Here is a 16,093-nt window from a genome sequence, read left to right on the forward strand (position 1 = left end):
GATGCCAAGCTGGTGGCCTGAGTTGACCACAGGTGGGTAAAATATCCTCTAGGTGAAAGAGAGATGATGGAGACTGCTAAGCTATCAAGGAAATCCCGTTCATCCCTTGGTGAATGTAAATGATTCCCCAGGCACCAGCAAAGGCAAACAGGCACAGGATGGATGCTGGGGCTCCGAGGTGTGCCTGCATCAGGTGAAGCTGAACAAGTGGCTGTCAGTTCCACAGGGACTGAGCAATCACAGAATCATTAAGGTTGGAAAAGCCCTCCAAGATCACCTGGTCCAACCACCCCCCTACCACCAATGTCACCCACTAAACCATGTCCCTAAGCACCACGTCCAACCTTTCCTTGAACACCCCCAGGGACGGTGACTCCACCACCTCCCTGGGCAACCCATCCCAGTGCCTGACTGCTCTTTCTGAGAAGAAATGTCTCCTCATTTCCAACCTGAACCTCCCCTGGAACAGTTGCAGTCCTTCCTCACCATCCACACCAGAGTACAAGCAATACTGAGGACAGAAAGCCGAAGAGAGTAGCTGAAATTCATAGTCTTCTCTAGCATCACTTGGGACAAGAAACGGATCAAGAAATAAACCTTACTTCTGATTCTGCACTTTTAGAGAAGACACTCATGTTTCCCTGCCATCCAACAGCACTGCTGCTCTCCAGTTAGGGTTAGAGATGCTGCTCTATAAACACCTCTGAAATTACACTGGACACCCACCTTTTCTGCAGAGTGCTGTGGTTCTGGGACCATTTGCCCTCCCTCTGCTGTCTGTTCAGTTCTCGGTTTTGCCAATTTGTGTTTTCAGAGACTGCAAATTCTCAGTTGCAAAGCAGAATAAGTTCTCCTCCTCCATCTCAGGGACTGAGGCGTGTGCTGCTTCTTTGTCTTTTGAATGAAGCCTCACAGTGAGTTAGCATGTGTTTTATGCAGCAGATTTGGTGCTTAATGATGTGAAAGCTATCTAATTTCATACCTTAAGCCTATAACATACACTCATTTTTGTAACCATACTACTCAGCACTCTCGCTAGTATCTGAACAATGGTCTTGCAGAGAGTTAAGGTAAAAAAAAAAACGCATTCAGAGCAGCTCGAGAAACTTATGATCTCAGAAAGAAATTGCATGAAAACAGAAAGCTCACTTACTCACCTATCAATTGTATGAATCCAGCTGACCTTTCCATCACTCAGCCTAGCTGTTTTCTGAAGGGAAAGCCTCTATTGTAACACTCCAAGGCTGTTTTGTGGTTGTTTTTTTAAACTACAATATGAAATTCATACAAAGTATGTGATTGAACACTATACACTATACAGCTACTGGCTGTGCCCTACTGCATGAGACTTTGAACTACAGTGCCTTCCCTTCCTCATCTTCAGAGACCTCGCCAACAAATACCAGGTCTTAAAGGACCTACATTTTCCCTCCAGGAAATTCCTCCTCTCAAGGAGGTGATTGTTTCAATTTTTTCTGTCTAAAACCCAGAAAGGCAAGTAGAAAAGGAGATGAACAAATGATATTTGGTAAGCAACCACAGAAACAAAAACAGCAGAGTTTGGCTTTAAAACATTGTCCACATCAAGTGTTTTACTTGAAATACAGAAGGTGAACAGAGACCAGGGGATGCAGCAATCTAGCAGCAATTCTTATAAGGTGCAGCAGTGACTTAAGGAATTAGTTCTCAGATCTGCAGGGCCCCTCCTGCAAACCCAGTGACCTGGAACCCAAGGCGCCAGGCCTCAGGAACTCCCCAGGGACAGATGTCCGAGGTGGTATTCACCTGTTAAAGCGGGGGACTCAGCACAAGTGATCTAATCCACCTAAGCCGTGACAGGTCAGCAAGCTCAGAGGCAGGCAGTGCCTCGGGGTGGGAGGCCACGGCTAGTGAGAGACACGGCTGGTGGTGGTGGCCAACAGCAACCCTCCTACAGTGCCCGATGGGCAACGATGGCTTGTCCACGTGCTTAGCTGTGACCTCGCAGGCAGACCAATTGCCAGCAGTAACGCGTGATCAGGTGGTATAACCTTGGAAGTTTTTGATATTGTTTTTAGGCAGAAACCACAAGGGGTATGAAACTAGACGAGTTGACTAGTGACCAGCTCAGCTACCGACTATACCAGCAAACAGCCAAACAGAAGATTTGGGAAAAAAAAAACAACAACCTTACTTCAAGAAAGGGCAAGGAATGGGCATGGTTTGCTTTACAGAGGACTACCCAGGGACATGTAATTCTGTTATCCTTTTCTTCCTCTTATTTGTGTAAATCCATTTGTTGGAACTGCTTGCGTGTAGGTGGGGAAGCGCTGTCCATTAGGCACCCAGCTGGTTTAATCCAATCTCCCATGTTCTTGTGACTGTATTGGGTATTACTTGAATGAGAGCCCCTGGGGACTGAACTTGGCCCCTGTTACTGACAATCAGTGCAAGGCAGGAGGTTTACATTAGATTAGCATTTAATCTGAATGGTTGTCAATGTAAGAATCTGCTTCTTCCAGTCACATGTTCTGAACATACATACACTGTACACATCATTTAAAAATGACAAGAAGATATTCAAAGTTCATTTGTTTTACAGCACCAATAAGCCCTAAAAAACAAAATTGCCAAAAAAAAATCTTACCTTGCACTTACTTCTTCCATTCTCTTTGCTTAGAAAAATACATTCATTTTCTTAACAAAAGTACAACTCTGATAATCAAATAAAATAATTGAGATTTTCAAACTATAAAAAATATTTTGCTACATTTCATCAATGGAGGTTTTCCATTTTATTTTGATGCTACTACTATATGCAAAGTGAAGACCAAGTGCATCTCTGTTAGGTAAATATCACATTGTCTCACTGGAGCAGAGGAATAAAGTTTACAATCAATCAACCAAGTTTACCTTTGCAAGACACTGAAGTCAGGATGGGGGTGTTGCAAAGTTCAGAGGTAACTGCACAACTGATCTAGAAATAATATCTCTCAGGCCACATTCAAATTCTTCCAATCAACCACAGCCAGCAGTTTCTGCAATCCTTTTATCGCTGGGCTAAGTTTTTGGCTTATGTAAACTGACACAGAATCACTGCCTTGGAGCTACAGATTTATAGCAGCTGAAAACAAAAAACATTTTAAAAATAAATAGGCTTTAGTAGGACTTCTGGTTGTTTTTAAAGAAGACTGTTCAGACAGACACAAATGTTATGGAATAAATCAAATCCCCCAGAATGTTTTCTATGATGTTTTTGGAGCTATGCGATATTACTACATCATTTACCTACTTCAAAATGAAGTGTATCTGCTATTTCAAATTCTATTAAACTCAGAAATGTAAACGGGCTTATGGCTTTTATTGTTGTAAACACATGTGCCCCAGGCAATAGAAATCTTGGCTTGTTCAAGAACTGAAACCTAAAAAACCCATCCCTAGATGTCAATTCAATACAAGTCTCAGACATCATTAACTCTTACCCACGCACACTCAAAATACACCCTTAAAGGCTCACTCATTATCCAGCATTTTTCTGAACTAGGACAGTTCATTAAGCTTTAGACTTCCAACTTGCCTGAAAAGGTTTCAGTGTTAACGAGACACTCTGTGGATGCACTAATTTTATTTTACAGGGTCTTTCAGTAAAAGCTTTTCCAGTTTCCAGTCCCAGCACTGAGTCACTTCGCCAGAGGTCCCTGAGCAAATTGCTTATGGTCACTGCCTCCAGTGACACCCACAGGAGTACCCACAGGTGCTCCTAGACGTGTTGGGCTACTCCTTCAAAGGCACTTCTAGCCCAAAATTAAGTCACCCTCCCATATATTTATTTGTACAGTTAAGCCAGTGGGCTGTAAATTCATGTCTTGTTTTGCACTGCGCTAATTTCTTCATGTGAAGAAGCCTTCGACTCTTGGATTCATCACACTCCCCTCCAAATTTAGATATCTGTCTTCAGAGTCCAGTCATTTTAGCCTGAGCTTGGAAGCAGCCTCTGGAGGTGTCTGTCTCTCCACTGACTCCACTAAAAGCCCAGAATGACTAAGCCTGAATTTAACTGCCCCGGAAAGTGCCTGAGGTGTATCTTTTATCTACAAAATGTGTTCAGCAGCGTGACTCTATAGTAGAAATGAGGTTTTAGATAATATATCTAAAGCCATAATGAGATCCCTGACTGAAAAGAAACACCATTTCAAAGTCAGGTGTAACCTCATTATTATAAAACACTGTGTGCAAGCTGAGATTAACAGCGATGCCATGGTGTTCTGTAAGGCTGACAAAACCCACATGAAAAACAGGTGGGTACCATGATTGCTTAAAGGCCAAAGTTACAGAAATTTGAATGGCCTACTCTAAATTTTGGAAGAGGCTACATATTTTGGGTACCTTGAGTGAAGATGTTGTTTGAAATTAAGTCCTCACACTCTGACAAAGATCAGTATAAAGTTATTTGAAGCAAGGAACTCTGACAATGGGAAATGTAAGGTTCTGTTTCATATAAAATCTATAAAGTTAAATTACATCAAATCTCTTTCAGAATAACCCTTTGCAAGAAAATCCTCAAAATATCTCTCCATCTGTGATTTGCTTCATTTCAAAACAAAATATATCCTATATTTTTATAGCATACTTCAGGATTCCAAAGTGCTTTCTAAACACGCTAGCGTGCAATGTATAGGTAGAAATTAAGTTCGAAACCTACCCCGGTCTCTGAGATTGAAATGTATCACAAGGTATATTTGGGTAGTATACCATATTTATGCTTTTTTCCCTTGGCCTACAAGTTCATAGACCCTCGTGTTGCAACAAAATCATAGCTTTATGTTATCATTGAAAAACAAACAAAAAAGGCAAACCTTCAATAGCTTGCACTCCTGCATGGTTGTAATGTCTCTTTTAGGATAGTGCATAGAGCTGTATTTATTTTTTACATGGTGATGTTCCTCTCTTGATTTCATTACTGACTGTCATTCTTTATCATTCTTTATCCTTTCTGACAATATGTGCATGGAAATGACGCAGAAAACTCTCACGGAGTTTCTGCGTGGGGTATGAGACTGAGTTTAAAAAGTCTTCGTATTCAGAGCTCTCAGACCGAGGTGTCCTCTCTGTGGTCATCCAGGTTCTCTGTGCTTTGATGGCTCCTTCTGTTAAAAGCAGGACAAACAATGTGTGAACAGGCCACTAGACAGGCCACAGTTTGGCAATCTCAAACAACTAAGACAACCGAGAACCACCATCAAGATGTGGTTGTTATGGACAGGGAATAAGGTGCCTACGCAGAGGGGCCAGTGCCATTTTAGATTGTTTAGCCTGTCCCCTCTGGTTTGCAGCTGCCATGCAAAAAGGAGCTGGTGCCTGAGAGGCTTGTGTCATATCTGCCAACCCCACGGAGGTATCTTAGATACCGCAGGGCAATGAAGTAGTCCCAGGAATCCATGCACTGGAATTGATCCCTTAGCATGGAAATTTGTTTCCAACTCCAGTAAGTTGGTATGATAAAAACATACCAAGAGTAACAACTTACTTTAATGTTTAATCCAACAGTCTTCTAGGATTGACTGCATGTGCTATGTATGTCTTATGCATGTCCTCAGTATACCAGGCCTTTATTTAACAGAGGTGGATGATTTTGAGCTAAGCAAGGTTTTCTTTAGAGAGGAAAGAAAGGGGATGAAGGGTAAGAGATAGGGAAAAAAGGGAATGAATGCTCAAAGCTGTCCTTTCTTTTGGTCCCACGATCTTTTCTGCCTACTCGCCCAAATTGTTTGGATGTTTCTTATATGGCATAAACAACAAGAATGCTGACAATAATCCTGTTTTCTTCTATACACAAGAAAATGTAACTATTCACATTTTCTCCAGTGATTTAACCTGGCTAGAAAATTCTTCATTTCTGGATGGAAACACTGCACAACAACAGTGCTCTGTGTGCCACCCCCAAAGAAGTACAATAGAGCAGCTGATTTATCTGATAAATGGCCCTCTAAAGAGCTGGTACAATACTACAAAAATAAGGTACTGGAGGACATAACGGTATCATTCAGTTAATAATTCAACTAATAGAGTGTTGTTTTGTTTTGTTTTGTGGTAAGGAATATAGAGGTATATTTTGGTAGCTAGTAATTTTTCTCCAATATGACTAAGAGCTGCCGTGAGGATGTTACTGCTGTTTGCTGCCAGTTTAAACCTACCTTAACACTTCCAGCGCAAGCTTTGTTTCTTTCCGACTTTCTTCAGTGATTGGGTAGAAGAGAAGTATAAATAAACCTACAAGGATGAGGACAGCAGGAACTGCTCCGATGAGGATTTTCAGTGTGAGGATCACATCATTGGACTGTCTGCATATCCCTGGCTTGTAACCAGTAAACCTAAACAAATGGAAATAACAGTGGTGTGCGTATGTCCAAAATTTAAAGGCTATAACACATCTGAAGGTCCCCTTCTTGGATTACTCCTTTCTGGCAATTCTCTTTAAGAGCTCTTAACCTATTTTTTTTTCTATACCTCTCTTTTTCCTACCAACCCCTACGTGTTTTGCTTCTTGTTTTTCAAATCCTATGTCTGTGGTGTTTCAGATAACAGCATTATCTCTGTATTTTCTCATTATTGTTATATAACATTTAATTAGTTAGAGGAGGATGGAATCTCAGGTAATGAAGTTGGTCTGATACGTGACTCCTATTAGTATTCAGCAAAGTATTCAGGTTCAGCTTTAAAAGTATGCAAATAATCTGACCAATTTCAATAGCAATACTTAACTTTAATTTAAACACATACTTAAGCACTTTGCTCAACACAGACAAATTTACTCAAGTGCTCAGAATTAGGTACACACTTACACTTCATTAATACAGGGGCTTCCATGCAGTCCCACAACTGCTGATATACTCAATTTCCCATTCCAAATTTGTGGAATTAGTTTATTTTCCTCTGAACATGCAGCTATGAAAGCTACAGCTCATTTGTCATTAGTCTGCCTTCTATGTTCTCCCACAAATACCTGCCTTGGGAAATTGCTAACTGGAGCTAACTGGAATGGAGTAGTAAAGGGGCTAATTGGTAAAGAGTAATTTGCTTGTTTTAAACTATTCCTAAACAGTCAGTAAATACTAGCAGATTTGGGGGGGCAGGAAAGGAGGGAGAGAAAGGGAAGGTGTTGTAGTATCTTTCTCAAATGTTGTCACAGTTCGTTACAGATACAGCCACAAATGGCTTATGCAGTAAGCCTCACTCAGCCTTCGTCCTGTCATTTTGGCTCTTTGGTTTTCAAATGACAGCCGTAATTGCAGACAGTTTAATCATGGCTGGGGCCTGGGATCTGATGTTCTGAGCTGCAGATAAACCAAGCTCTTTATCAAAAGCAAAATTAAATAACTGTCTGTAAAGATACAGAGCAGGTTAGAGGTGCCTGGTGAAGTTTCCTTCTTTTCAAACACCAATCCAAAAGACCTGCCCAATTACACGGCCTTCTTCATTAATTTGGAAAGTGATTTCTGACCTTACACTTTCTTCAACACTTAACAATGCTGGTCAAACCTTTTGTCACATAAACAAACAAACAACCTTTTACAAACGAGGGTGTTAGCACTAAGCACCTAAAACTCCCAGGCCCAAAAGGTTCAGCCAAGCACTGCCCATTATTCAGCAGTTTCAGCTGCAGGCCCTGAAGCAAAGCATTCTGCTTATCAAAACCTCTGACTTGGAGCCAAGGGCGAAATAATATTTCAGACAAGCTTACTTCTAAGTGTTCGTTGCGTATTTGTGTGCCATACATCTACTGAATCCTAGCAGCTGCAGGCAAAGGCCCTTTCTGCTAGGCCATGTACAAACACAGGGCAGATGGCCAACCACAACCTGGCCTTCTAGTCAGAACACACAAGGCAGGTAGTGGGAGGAGAACATAAAGCATCTTCCAAACTGACATCTGCTAGGTGATGCTCAGAGCTGTGAGAAAGGCTCCGTTCCTGACTGTTCAGTGTTCAGTTCCCTAAAACCACGCAGGAATCTGTGATCCTTTTATATAAAACAAGCCACCTGCACCCTGCACCACTACTGCAATCTGAGTAAAGACTTAAAAATTCACATACATAGTCCAACCCAGGTGCAACAGGGATTGCTCAAAACAGGTTTCTCTCTCACGGGGGACCTTAATCTGTGGAGCTTTCATGTTCAGTTCTTTATTCATACAAGCCACTAAATTTTACAAGAATAATTTGGAAAAAGTAACATCTAAAGAGGAGTCAGTTTTTTCTGAACTGAAATGTGCTAGGGCAGGTGGCTTAATGCTCAGTGGTCTGGCCTCGATGATAACAATCCTGTCTTTAGTGGTCAGCCAACTGGAGCTGCTGGCACTTTCAGGTTCAGGGCAAAAAGGCAATTAACTCTACAGGATAAAGGCAGAACACTTTCAGAGCAGGTCCACTAAATGGAAGCGCAGGGTTACTTACTCCAGGCTGGCAGCAGAAATTCCTAAGCCAATTCCTGCTGACATCTTGGTAAAGAAAACATAAGAAGAATAGAAAATGGTTTCTTGTCCTTTTCCATGAGGATTCTGCAGGCGGAAGTTATCAACAACATCAGGCAGCATTGACCTAGAGATGAGCAAGATAACAGCAAAACTCAAGCCACAATCTCTTCTCAAAGCTCAAACTTACTGAAAGGACCTCCCCCCTCCACTTCCTAAGATCTGATTGATGCAATTAGTTATACAGACAAGAGAATCCACTTCAAAAAGTCCTACTGCTGGACAGGAGGGCAAAAATCTTTGTAAGAAATGCACAGCCACATATTAGCATGTAGACAAACAGTAGAAAAATTATCAAACACTTCCAGGGAGGTGACAGAATTTCTTAGATTGACTGTCAGTCCAGCAGAAGTTGTGATATCAAAAAAAAAAAAAAAACACAACACCTTAACATTTCAAGGGACTCAATCTCTGAATGGTTTTATTCTGAAATAACTCTTGACAAGCTAATAAAATTTTCTGAAAGCACTGGGGCCCATTCTCTCTCTACTTCAAAGAGACTGTATGTGGTGATGGGAATCTGAATGAAAGCTGTACAAAAGGCAACTGTGAGTTGACTTTTTTTTTCCCAATATATGTCATGATTTGCTGTTGGAAAAAAGGCTTCTGACCCCCTGTGCAGAAACGCGTGTATAGTCTGATAGCTTATCTCACACTCTGTTTCCATGATCTCTTGGAGTTCCAGCGTTTTCAGGGAACTGTCCAAATGAGTAATACAAAACAGCTCTCAGCAACAGTCATGCCTTCTGGTCAATTTGACCTGAACAATAATTATTCCCTCTGGAAAGGACATCTCCCATCCTGCTCAATCTTGAGTAATTTTTTCCCAGGTATTTCCAGTCCTCAAGAGCCAAGGACCTTGCAATCTCAGTTTCTTTTACCCACATTCTTGTGGTATTTAATCCATAACACAGAACTACTCAAAAGGTTTTCATAACTTGATTTATATTTTCTCTGCTACACTCTAACCTTTTGTCCTCCTCTACTCTGCCCTTGTGAAGCCCCCACTGCATCGAGGTCTGGGGCCCCCAGCACAAGAAAGATGTGGATCTGTTAAAGAGGGTCCAGAGGATGGGCAGGAGGATGATCAGAGGGCTGGAGCACCTCTCCTATGAAGAAAGGCTGAGAGAGCTGGAAATGTTCAGCCTGGAGAAGAGAAGGCTCCAGGGAGACCACGGCAGCTTTTCAATTCTTAAAGGGGGCTTATAAAAAAGATGGAAAGCAACTTTTCACTTGGGCAGATAATAATACGAATATAGGATATAGGAGGAATGGTTTTAAACTAAAAGAGGGGCAATTTAGATTAGATGTTAGGAGGAAATTCTTCACTCAGAGGGCGGTGAGGCACTGGAAGAGGTTGCCCAGAGAGGCTGTGGATGCCCCATCCCTGGAAGTGTTCAAGGCCAGGTTAGATGAGGCCCTGGGCAACCTGATCTAGTGGGAGGTGTCCCTGCCCATGGCAGCAGGTTGGAACTGGATGATCTTTAAGGTCCCTTCCAACCCAAACCATTCTATGATTCCATCTATGATTCTATGAAATTCTATCTCTTTCAGAGGCAAATTACATGTGGTACCCACTTATACATAGACATATACCCCTTCCCCACCTCAAATGCAAAATTCTCCTACCACGGCAACAGCAGAGATGCTGCAATGCTCAGACCAGAGACAAAGGCCACGAAGTAAGCCAGGATCAGGTTTGGAATGGTCACTAGCATGACTGCAAAAGGAATCATCCACTGAGGAAGAAGAAAAACAGTACATATAACTTACAGTAAGCACTATTTAATGATATATGAACTGTTCCTTTCAAAGTGTAAAATTGTGCTGTGAAATGACGGTTCACACGCACCAAAGCCTAATGCTTGAGTAGTTTGGTGAAATGACATTTCTAAAGAGCTCTGAGCCAACCTGGATTTACCTGCCCATGAGAACCAGAGAAAAATAGGAGCAGCAATGTTACTGCCTTCTCTGCTAGCATTATTAGGGCTATAACTGCACCAGTAAATTAAGCAGTCCCAAGAGCCTATTTATCAGTCATGAAGCCAACTGGCAGATGCTGGCCATATTCAAACTACTAAGCTCTCCTAGTCACTGAAAGAAGGGTGCCCATATGTTGTGGTTTAGCCGCAGCAGGCAGCTGAGCTCCATGCAGCTGCTCACTCGCTCTTCCCAGGTGGGTTGGGGGAGAGAATCAGAAAGATGCCTGTGAGAGCTGATGGGCTGAGATAAAGGCATTCCCTAGGTAAAGCAAAAGCTGTGTGCAAGCAAAGCAAAACAAGGAATTCACTACTTCCCATCAGCAGGCAGGTGCTCAGCCACTTCCAGGAGAGCAGGGCTCACCACATGTAACATTTTCTTGGGAAGACAAACACCATCACTCCAAAAATCTCCCTTCCTCCTTCTTTCTCCCAGCTTTTATTGCTAAGCATGACACCACATGGTGTGGGACATCCCTTTGGCCAGTTTGGGCCAGCTGTCCTGGCTGTGTCCCCTCCCAGCTCCTGGTGCACCCCCAGCCTTGCTGCTGGCAGGGCAGCACAAGGAGCTGAAAGGTCCTTGGCTGTGTGCAAGCACTGCTCTGCAACAACTAAATCATCGGTGTGTTACTGCCACTATTTTCATCACAAATCCAAAGCACAGCATTGTGTGAGCCTCTACAAGGAAAATTAATTCTGTCCCAGCCAAAACAATGACATCATAGAAACAATTTTTGTGAAAAAGTCCCTTAAATGATCTAGCTCCCAAACTGCGCCCAGGTACTTCTTGGGCAATTGCTAATCTGTTTGTGCTGGCATTTTCCTGACAATTTAGTAATAGAGATGACCAAATGCCAGTTACAACTCACGTCATTACACTGTGTTTCAAGGGGAAGGACAGAGGTTCAGTGGTCAATTTAGCCTGCAAATAACCTATTTCAGAGATCAAATTAAGTCTTGACTGAAAAAGAGTTTGCTTATGGCTTCATATCCAGTGACTACTTGAAAGCAGTCTAGGTACTTGGCAGTAACTAAAGCCAGGAAGGCAGTGGGGTTTACTTCACTCCACACAGCCAGACACACTCACGACGTTGCACAAGTCACTAAGACTACCCTCGAAACTAAACTAATTTGGGCTGCTCAGGATTTGTTTTCTAGCAGTACTTAAAACCACCAGATTTCTTCCACTTCCACTTGAGGCAACGGGCTTACAGGCTTGAAAATCCAGTATTTTAAATGCTGATTGAACGCACACAGCCCAGCTGTCCCATATCCATCACATGCTCCATCTCCCACGCCTGTGAACCATGGGCACGGCACACATAGAATCCAGAACCAGAGGCTTATCTACAGGGCTTTTTAATGATGGGGGATTAGTTTAACATTAAGTGTTTCAATCCTCTATAGTCGCAGCTGGGGAGCTGAGGGTATGAGAAGAGCTTTCACAGAGAGTGATTCCCCTAAGCACTGCTATTTACAGTTCAGTATGGTAAGTGATTCTGGGAGTCCTGGAGTCTAATCTGTTATGTTTATATTTTAAATGCATTTCCCATCTAAAGCATTTTCTCCTAACCTAAGGAGGCAGAAAATAACCCTTCCTGACTGCAAGTTCCCAGCACAGACAGATAATCCTTGCATTAGCCTGGTGTTGTGGCAAAATCATTATTTCACCACAAGAGAGCACTCCAGCAATACAAGTTTTTATGTTGCTTATAAGCAATTTTATGACAGGCTTATGCTCCACATGGGGCCCCCACTCAGAAACCAAAGCACTTAAACAAAATTCTAGATCGATAATAATAATCATTGTAATTGTAATTTTCTACCGAAAGACAAGCACGACCCACAAGACTAGACTGCAATGCCCTAGAGTTTCACTCCTGCAATGGTAGTGCAATCATGGGGGCAGTGTTCCTGCTGCAATAAACAGCTAATGAGTCTCACTCCTTCCTACTTGTAAAGCAAAAAAGCTCTGCTATTGGCACCCTGCTCCCTTGTCACGGGGCTGCTGCACTGCGAGCCATAGACAATATCCCACAGTTGTCATGTGTATTTCTTCCATTCACTGGCAACATTATGGAAGAGGAACCTTCTGGGATGGGAAAGGTGTTGCTGACCTGTGCAGCAGCTCATTAGGAAGGGCAGATCAGGAAAATGTGCAGCTAGAATGTGAGCAGCAAGAGAAAGTGGCAAAAGGGCTGCACAGCCAGGATCCACACAAGGGCATGCCTCCCTGCTGAGCAGTGCTGAGAGATGGCAATCAGACAGTGGGGTATGGGTGGTGAGATGAACAGATTGGGGAAATTTGGGGATTTTTTTTTTATTTTTTACTAAGTTCTCCTAAACCCACATGAGTACAGAAGGCCCAAAATGCCAGTGAGACCCCCCTCTTAAGGAAGTTTGCTGCCTCCCTGGAGCCCTGGTTAAAGATGTTAGAAGAAAACTTCCTAGCCTCGTATGGACCTCAGATTATTATTCATTATTACTTCTTCATCTAGGCAGTGACGTAGTTGTAATGAGAAACCCCAAGGGCAATCAAAAGAGACTTCAGGGCTTTGGGACTACTATTTAAGGGATCAGGAGCACAGGTAGTGTTTCCCTGTATCCTGCCAGCTGCAGGGAATGATATTGGTGAATGCCCAGCCCTCTAACCTAGCAAGATCTCACTGCAAGGTCACTAGCAGAATTTTGGCTGTTTTTTTCTTCTTTTTTTTTTTGGATCATGGGGTTGGTCTGGACAACATCAGGCCTGCTGGTGCACTTCTCTCAAAAGGGGAAAAAGATTTTTGCTCAAGAGTTAGCAGGGTTGATTGAAAGAGCTTTAAACTGGATTTGAAGGGAGAAAGGAATAAAATCAGGCTCATTTATTTTTCAACTGTCTTGGGAATCTGGAGAGGTCCCAGGTGACTGGAAGCTGGCAAATGTTGTCCCAGTTTTCAAGAAAGAAGGCCCTGGTAATTACAGGCCTGTCAGTCTCATTTCAATGCCTGGTAAAATTATGAAGAAGATTTTTCTGGGAGTTATTGAAAAACACCTGAAAGGCAATGTCATCATTGTCATTGCCAACAGAAGTCCACAACGGGAAAGTCCTGCTTAATTAACTTAATTTTCTCTTATGGCAAAGTTACCCGTCTAGTTGACCAAAGGAAGCCAGTTGATGTGATTGTTTTGGACTTTAGCAAAGCTTTTGATACTGTTCCTCACAGTACCTCTCTGGACAAAATGTCCAGCATACAGCTAGACAAACACACAATATGATGAGTGAACAATCGGCTGTTGGGTTGGGCTCAAAAGTTTATAGTAAATGGGGTTACATCAGGCTAGCAGCCAGTCACTAGCAGAGTTCCCCAGGGCTCCACTTTGATGGCTGTTCTCTTCGATGTTTTCATAAATGATCTGTACACAGGACTCAAACGCATGCCAAGTAAGTTTGCAGATGAAACTACACTGGGAGGAGCTGTTGACTCCCTTGAGGGTGAAGAAGCCTTGCAGAGAGGTCTTGCTAGGCTAGAGGGCTGGGCATTCACCAGTTGTGTGAAGTTCAGCAAGACCAAGTGCCAGATTCTGCACCTGGAATGGAGTAATCCTGGATTACCCTCATAGAGACTGGGAGACAAGAAACTCAAGAGTAGGCCCACAGAAAGGGATCTGGAAGTTTTGGTTGACAGTAAGAGGTCTGGAGGGCAAGATGTACGAGGAGCGGCTGAGGTCCCTTGTTTTGTTCAGCCCAGAGCAGAGCAGGCTGAGGGGAGGCCTCATGGCGGCCTGCAGCTCCCTCACGAGGGGAGCGGAGGGGCAGGCGCTGAGCTCTGCTCTCTGGGGACAGCAACAGGACCCAAGGGAACAGCATGGAGCTGGGACAGGGGAGGGTCAGGCTGGGTGTGAGGGAAAGGTTCTGCACCCAGAGGTGGTCGGGCACTGGGACAGGCTCCACAGGGCAGTGGTCAGGGCATGGAGCCTGCCGGAGTTCAAGAAGTGTTTGGACAACGCTCTCAGACATAGGGTCAGATTTTTAGGAAGTTCTGTGTGGAGCCAGGAGTTGGACTCCATGATCCTTGTGGGTCCTTTCCAGCTCAGGATATTCTATGATTCTTTGAAAAGCTAATGTTGGCTAAGATGGAAGCCAAGGTTGTGAGTCTTCTTCTTTAGCAAATTTAAGCCTTAGAATAAGGGGCAAACACACACACGTGCACAAACATCCACGCTGTCTCCAAGAACCTTTAATACTTAAACACAAGAGACAGGTTCCATTTCTTAGACATCTCGCCAAAAATACGAATCAATAGTTGCCACACTTAAAATTTCTAATGACAATTCTACCTCCAGTCACTGAGAGACTTACAGATTGTAAGCTCAATGTCCGTCCCATGAGGACAGAGCAGATAATCTAAGTGTAACAAAGCCTATGGAAGCAGAAGCAAGTAAACTGCAGGGCATAATTTCTAGCCTGTGCATCAAGCTGACCATGGGAAGGATCCTGCTTGGGTATGATGCTATATTTCCAGGGAGTCTAGGCTTTGAACTTCCAGTCAGTGTAGATACTTAGTCAGCACATAGATGATTGATCATCTCTTGGCCAAATGAATAGAAAGGGAGTAATACCAGTGGAAGGAGGTCAGGATTCTTGTAACCTATCAACCTACCCTGCTCTCTACACATAGCGAGGTCTCCTCAACATAGAAATGCTTTTACAAGAAAGTGAATCTGGAGCAGTTCTATTTATTTTATTTATTTTTCTCCAGAAAACTTAATTTCAAATTACCTCTTCACCCTGAAAGCTGAGCAGAATTTTAGAGAAGAACTTTTTTTCTCCTGCCTTCTTCCCTTCCAGATGAACATACCTGAGTGACAAACATCACAGCCTTGGATGATGTGGTTTGTTTCACAGTGAGAGAGAACAAGTTAGTTGTACAGATCACACAAGGTGGTAGCACGGGAAGCCCCTGTGATACATTGCCAGACACAAAATCAGACAGTGAGCACTCAGGAAGCATTCACAGTCCCTTGGGAAATGTCTACAAGGTGAAATAGAGAGGTGGCTTTTTTCACTCCAACTTCTGCTTAGACCATAATGTAGTCAAGCAACTCAACTGTACAATTAAGCTAAACTGTGTTTACAGAAGTGCTGACAGGCTCTCCAGTCATGTTAAACTGAATTTAGAGAGCCAAGCTGGTTGAAGAAAGCATAGCCAAATAGGCAGAGGAAGAGATTTCCTAAGGAGGAAATCTGCATTTCCTGGTCCAGTCAACGGTCCAATACTGCTTTTGGCAATTCTCTTTGCTCCAGTGGTAAAAAGAAATGAGGACAGGACTTAGATTCCACGTCTGCTTCAAAACACATAACAGTCCAGCATATTTGGAATATGGGTTTTAAAGTTACTTCTGATTCTTTGGAAATCATTCCAACACACAGATTGTAATTGCAAGGAAAGATAACTATTCAATTATATTCAACAATTGTCTCCAGATCTAAACTTTTCAGCTTTGTTCAGACTTTGACATAGAACTTCAGCCTGGATTTTCCGAGTCCTCATGCTTTGTTGTACACAAGGCAGACAATTTCCTTCTTTCCTCTTTCACAAGTAATTGAAGGTAAACAGGGGAAAAT

General features: G+C 42.9%; 1 protein-coding gene across 2 annotated transcripts in view; it reads right to left on the reverse strand.

Annotated features, from left to right (window-relative positions):
• Positions 1 to 1,154: 1,154 nt before the first annotated feature.
• The window catches only part of MFSD2B (major facilitator superfamily domain containing 2B), a 42,534-nt gene continuing 27,595 nt past the window's right edge, over positions 1,155 to 16,093 (reverse strand). The window contains exons 11-15 of one of the 2 annotated variants that reach the window (XR_005818966.1): positions 10,136 to 10,245; positions 8,430 to 8,573; positions 6,174 to 6,350; positions 4,836 to 5,126; positions 1,155 to 3,103 (exon numbers count right to left, since the gene is read on the reverse strand). Coding sequence is in view for 1 of the 2 variants with exons in the window: in XM_040553854.1 (XP_040409788.1) it covers positions 5,069 to 5,126; positions 6,174 to 6,350; positions 8,430 to 8,573; positions 10,136 to 10,245 (489 nt within the window). In the remaining variant the exon portion in view is untranslated. Of the gene's footprint in view, positions 5,127 to 6,173; positions 6,351 to 8,429; positions 8,574 to 10,135; positions 10,246 to 16,093 lie in introns of both variants that reach the window. The other variant, XM_040553854.1, reaches the window with a different exon arrangement.

Source organism: Cygnus olor, chromosome 3 (genome assembly GCF_009769625.2).
Source record: "Cygnus olor isolate bCygOlo1 chromosome 3, bCygOlo1.pri.v2, whole genome shotgun sequence".
NCBI classification, from domain to species: domain Eukaryota; kingdom Metazoa; phylum Chordata; class Aves; order Anseriformes; family Anatidae; genus Cygnus; species Cygnus olor.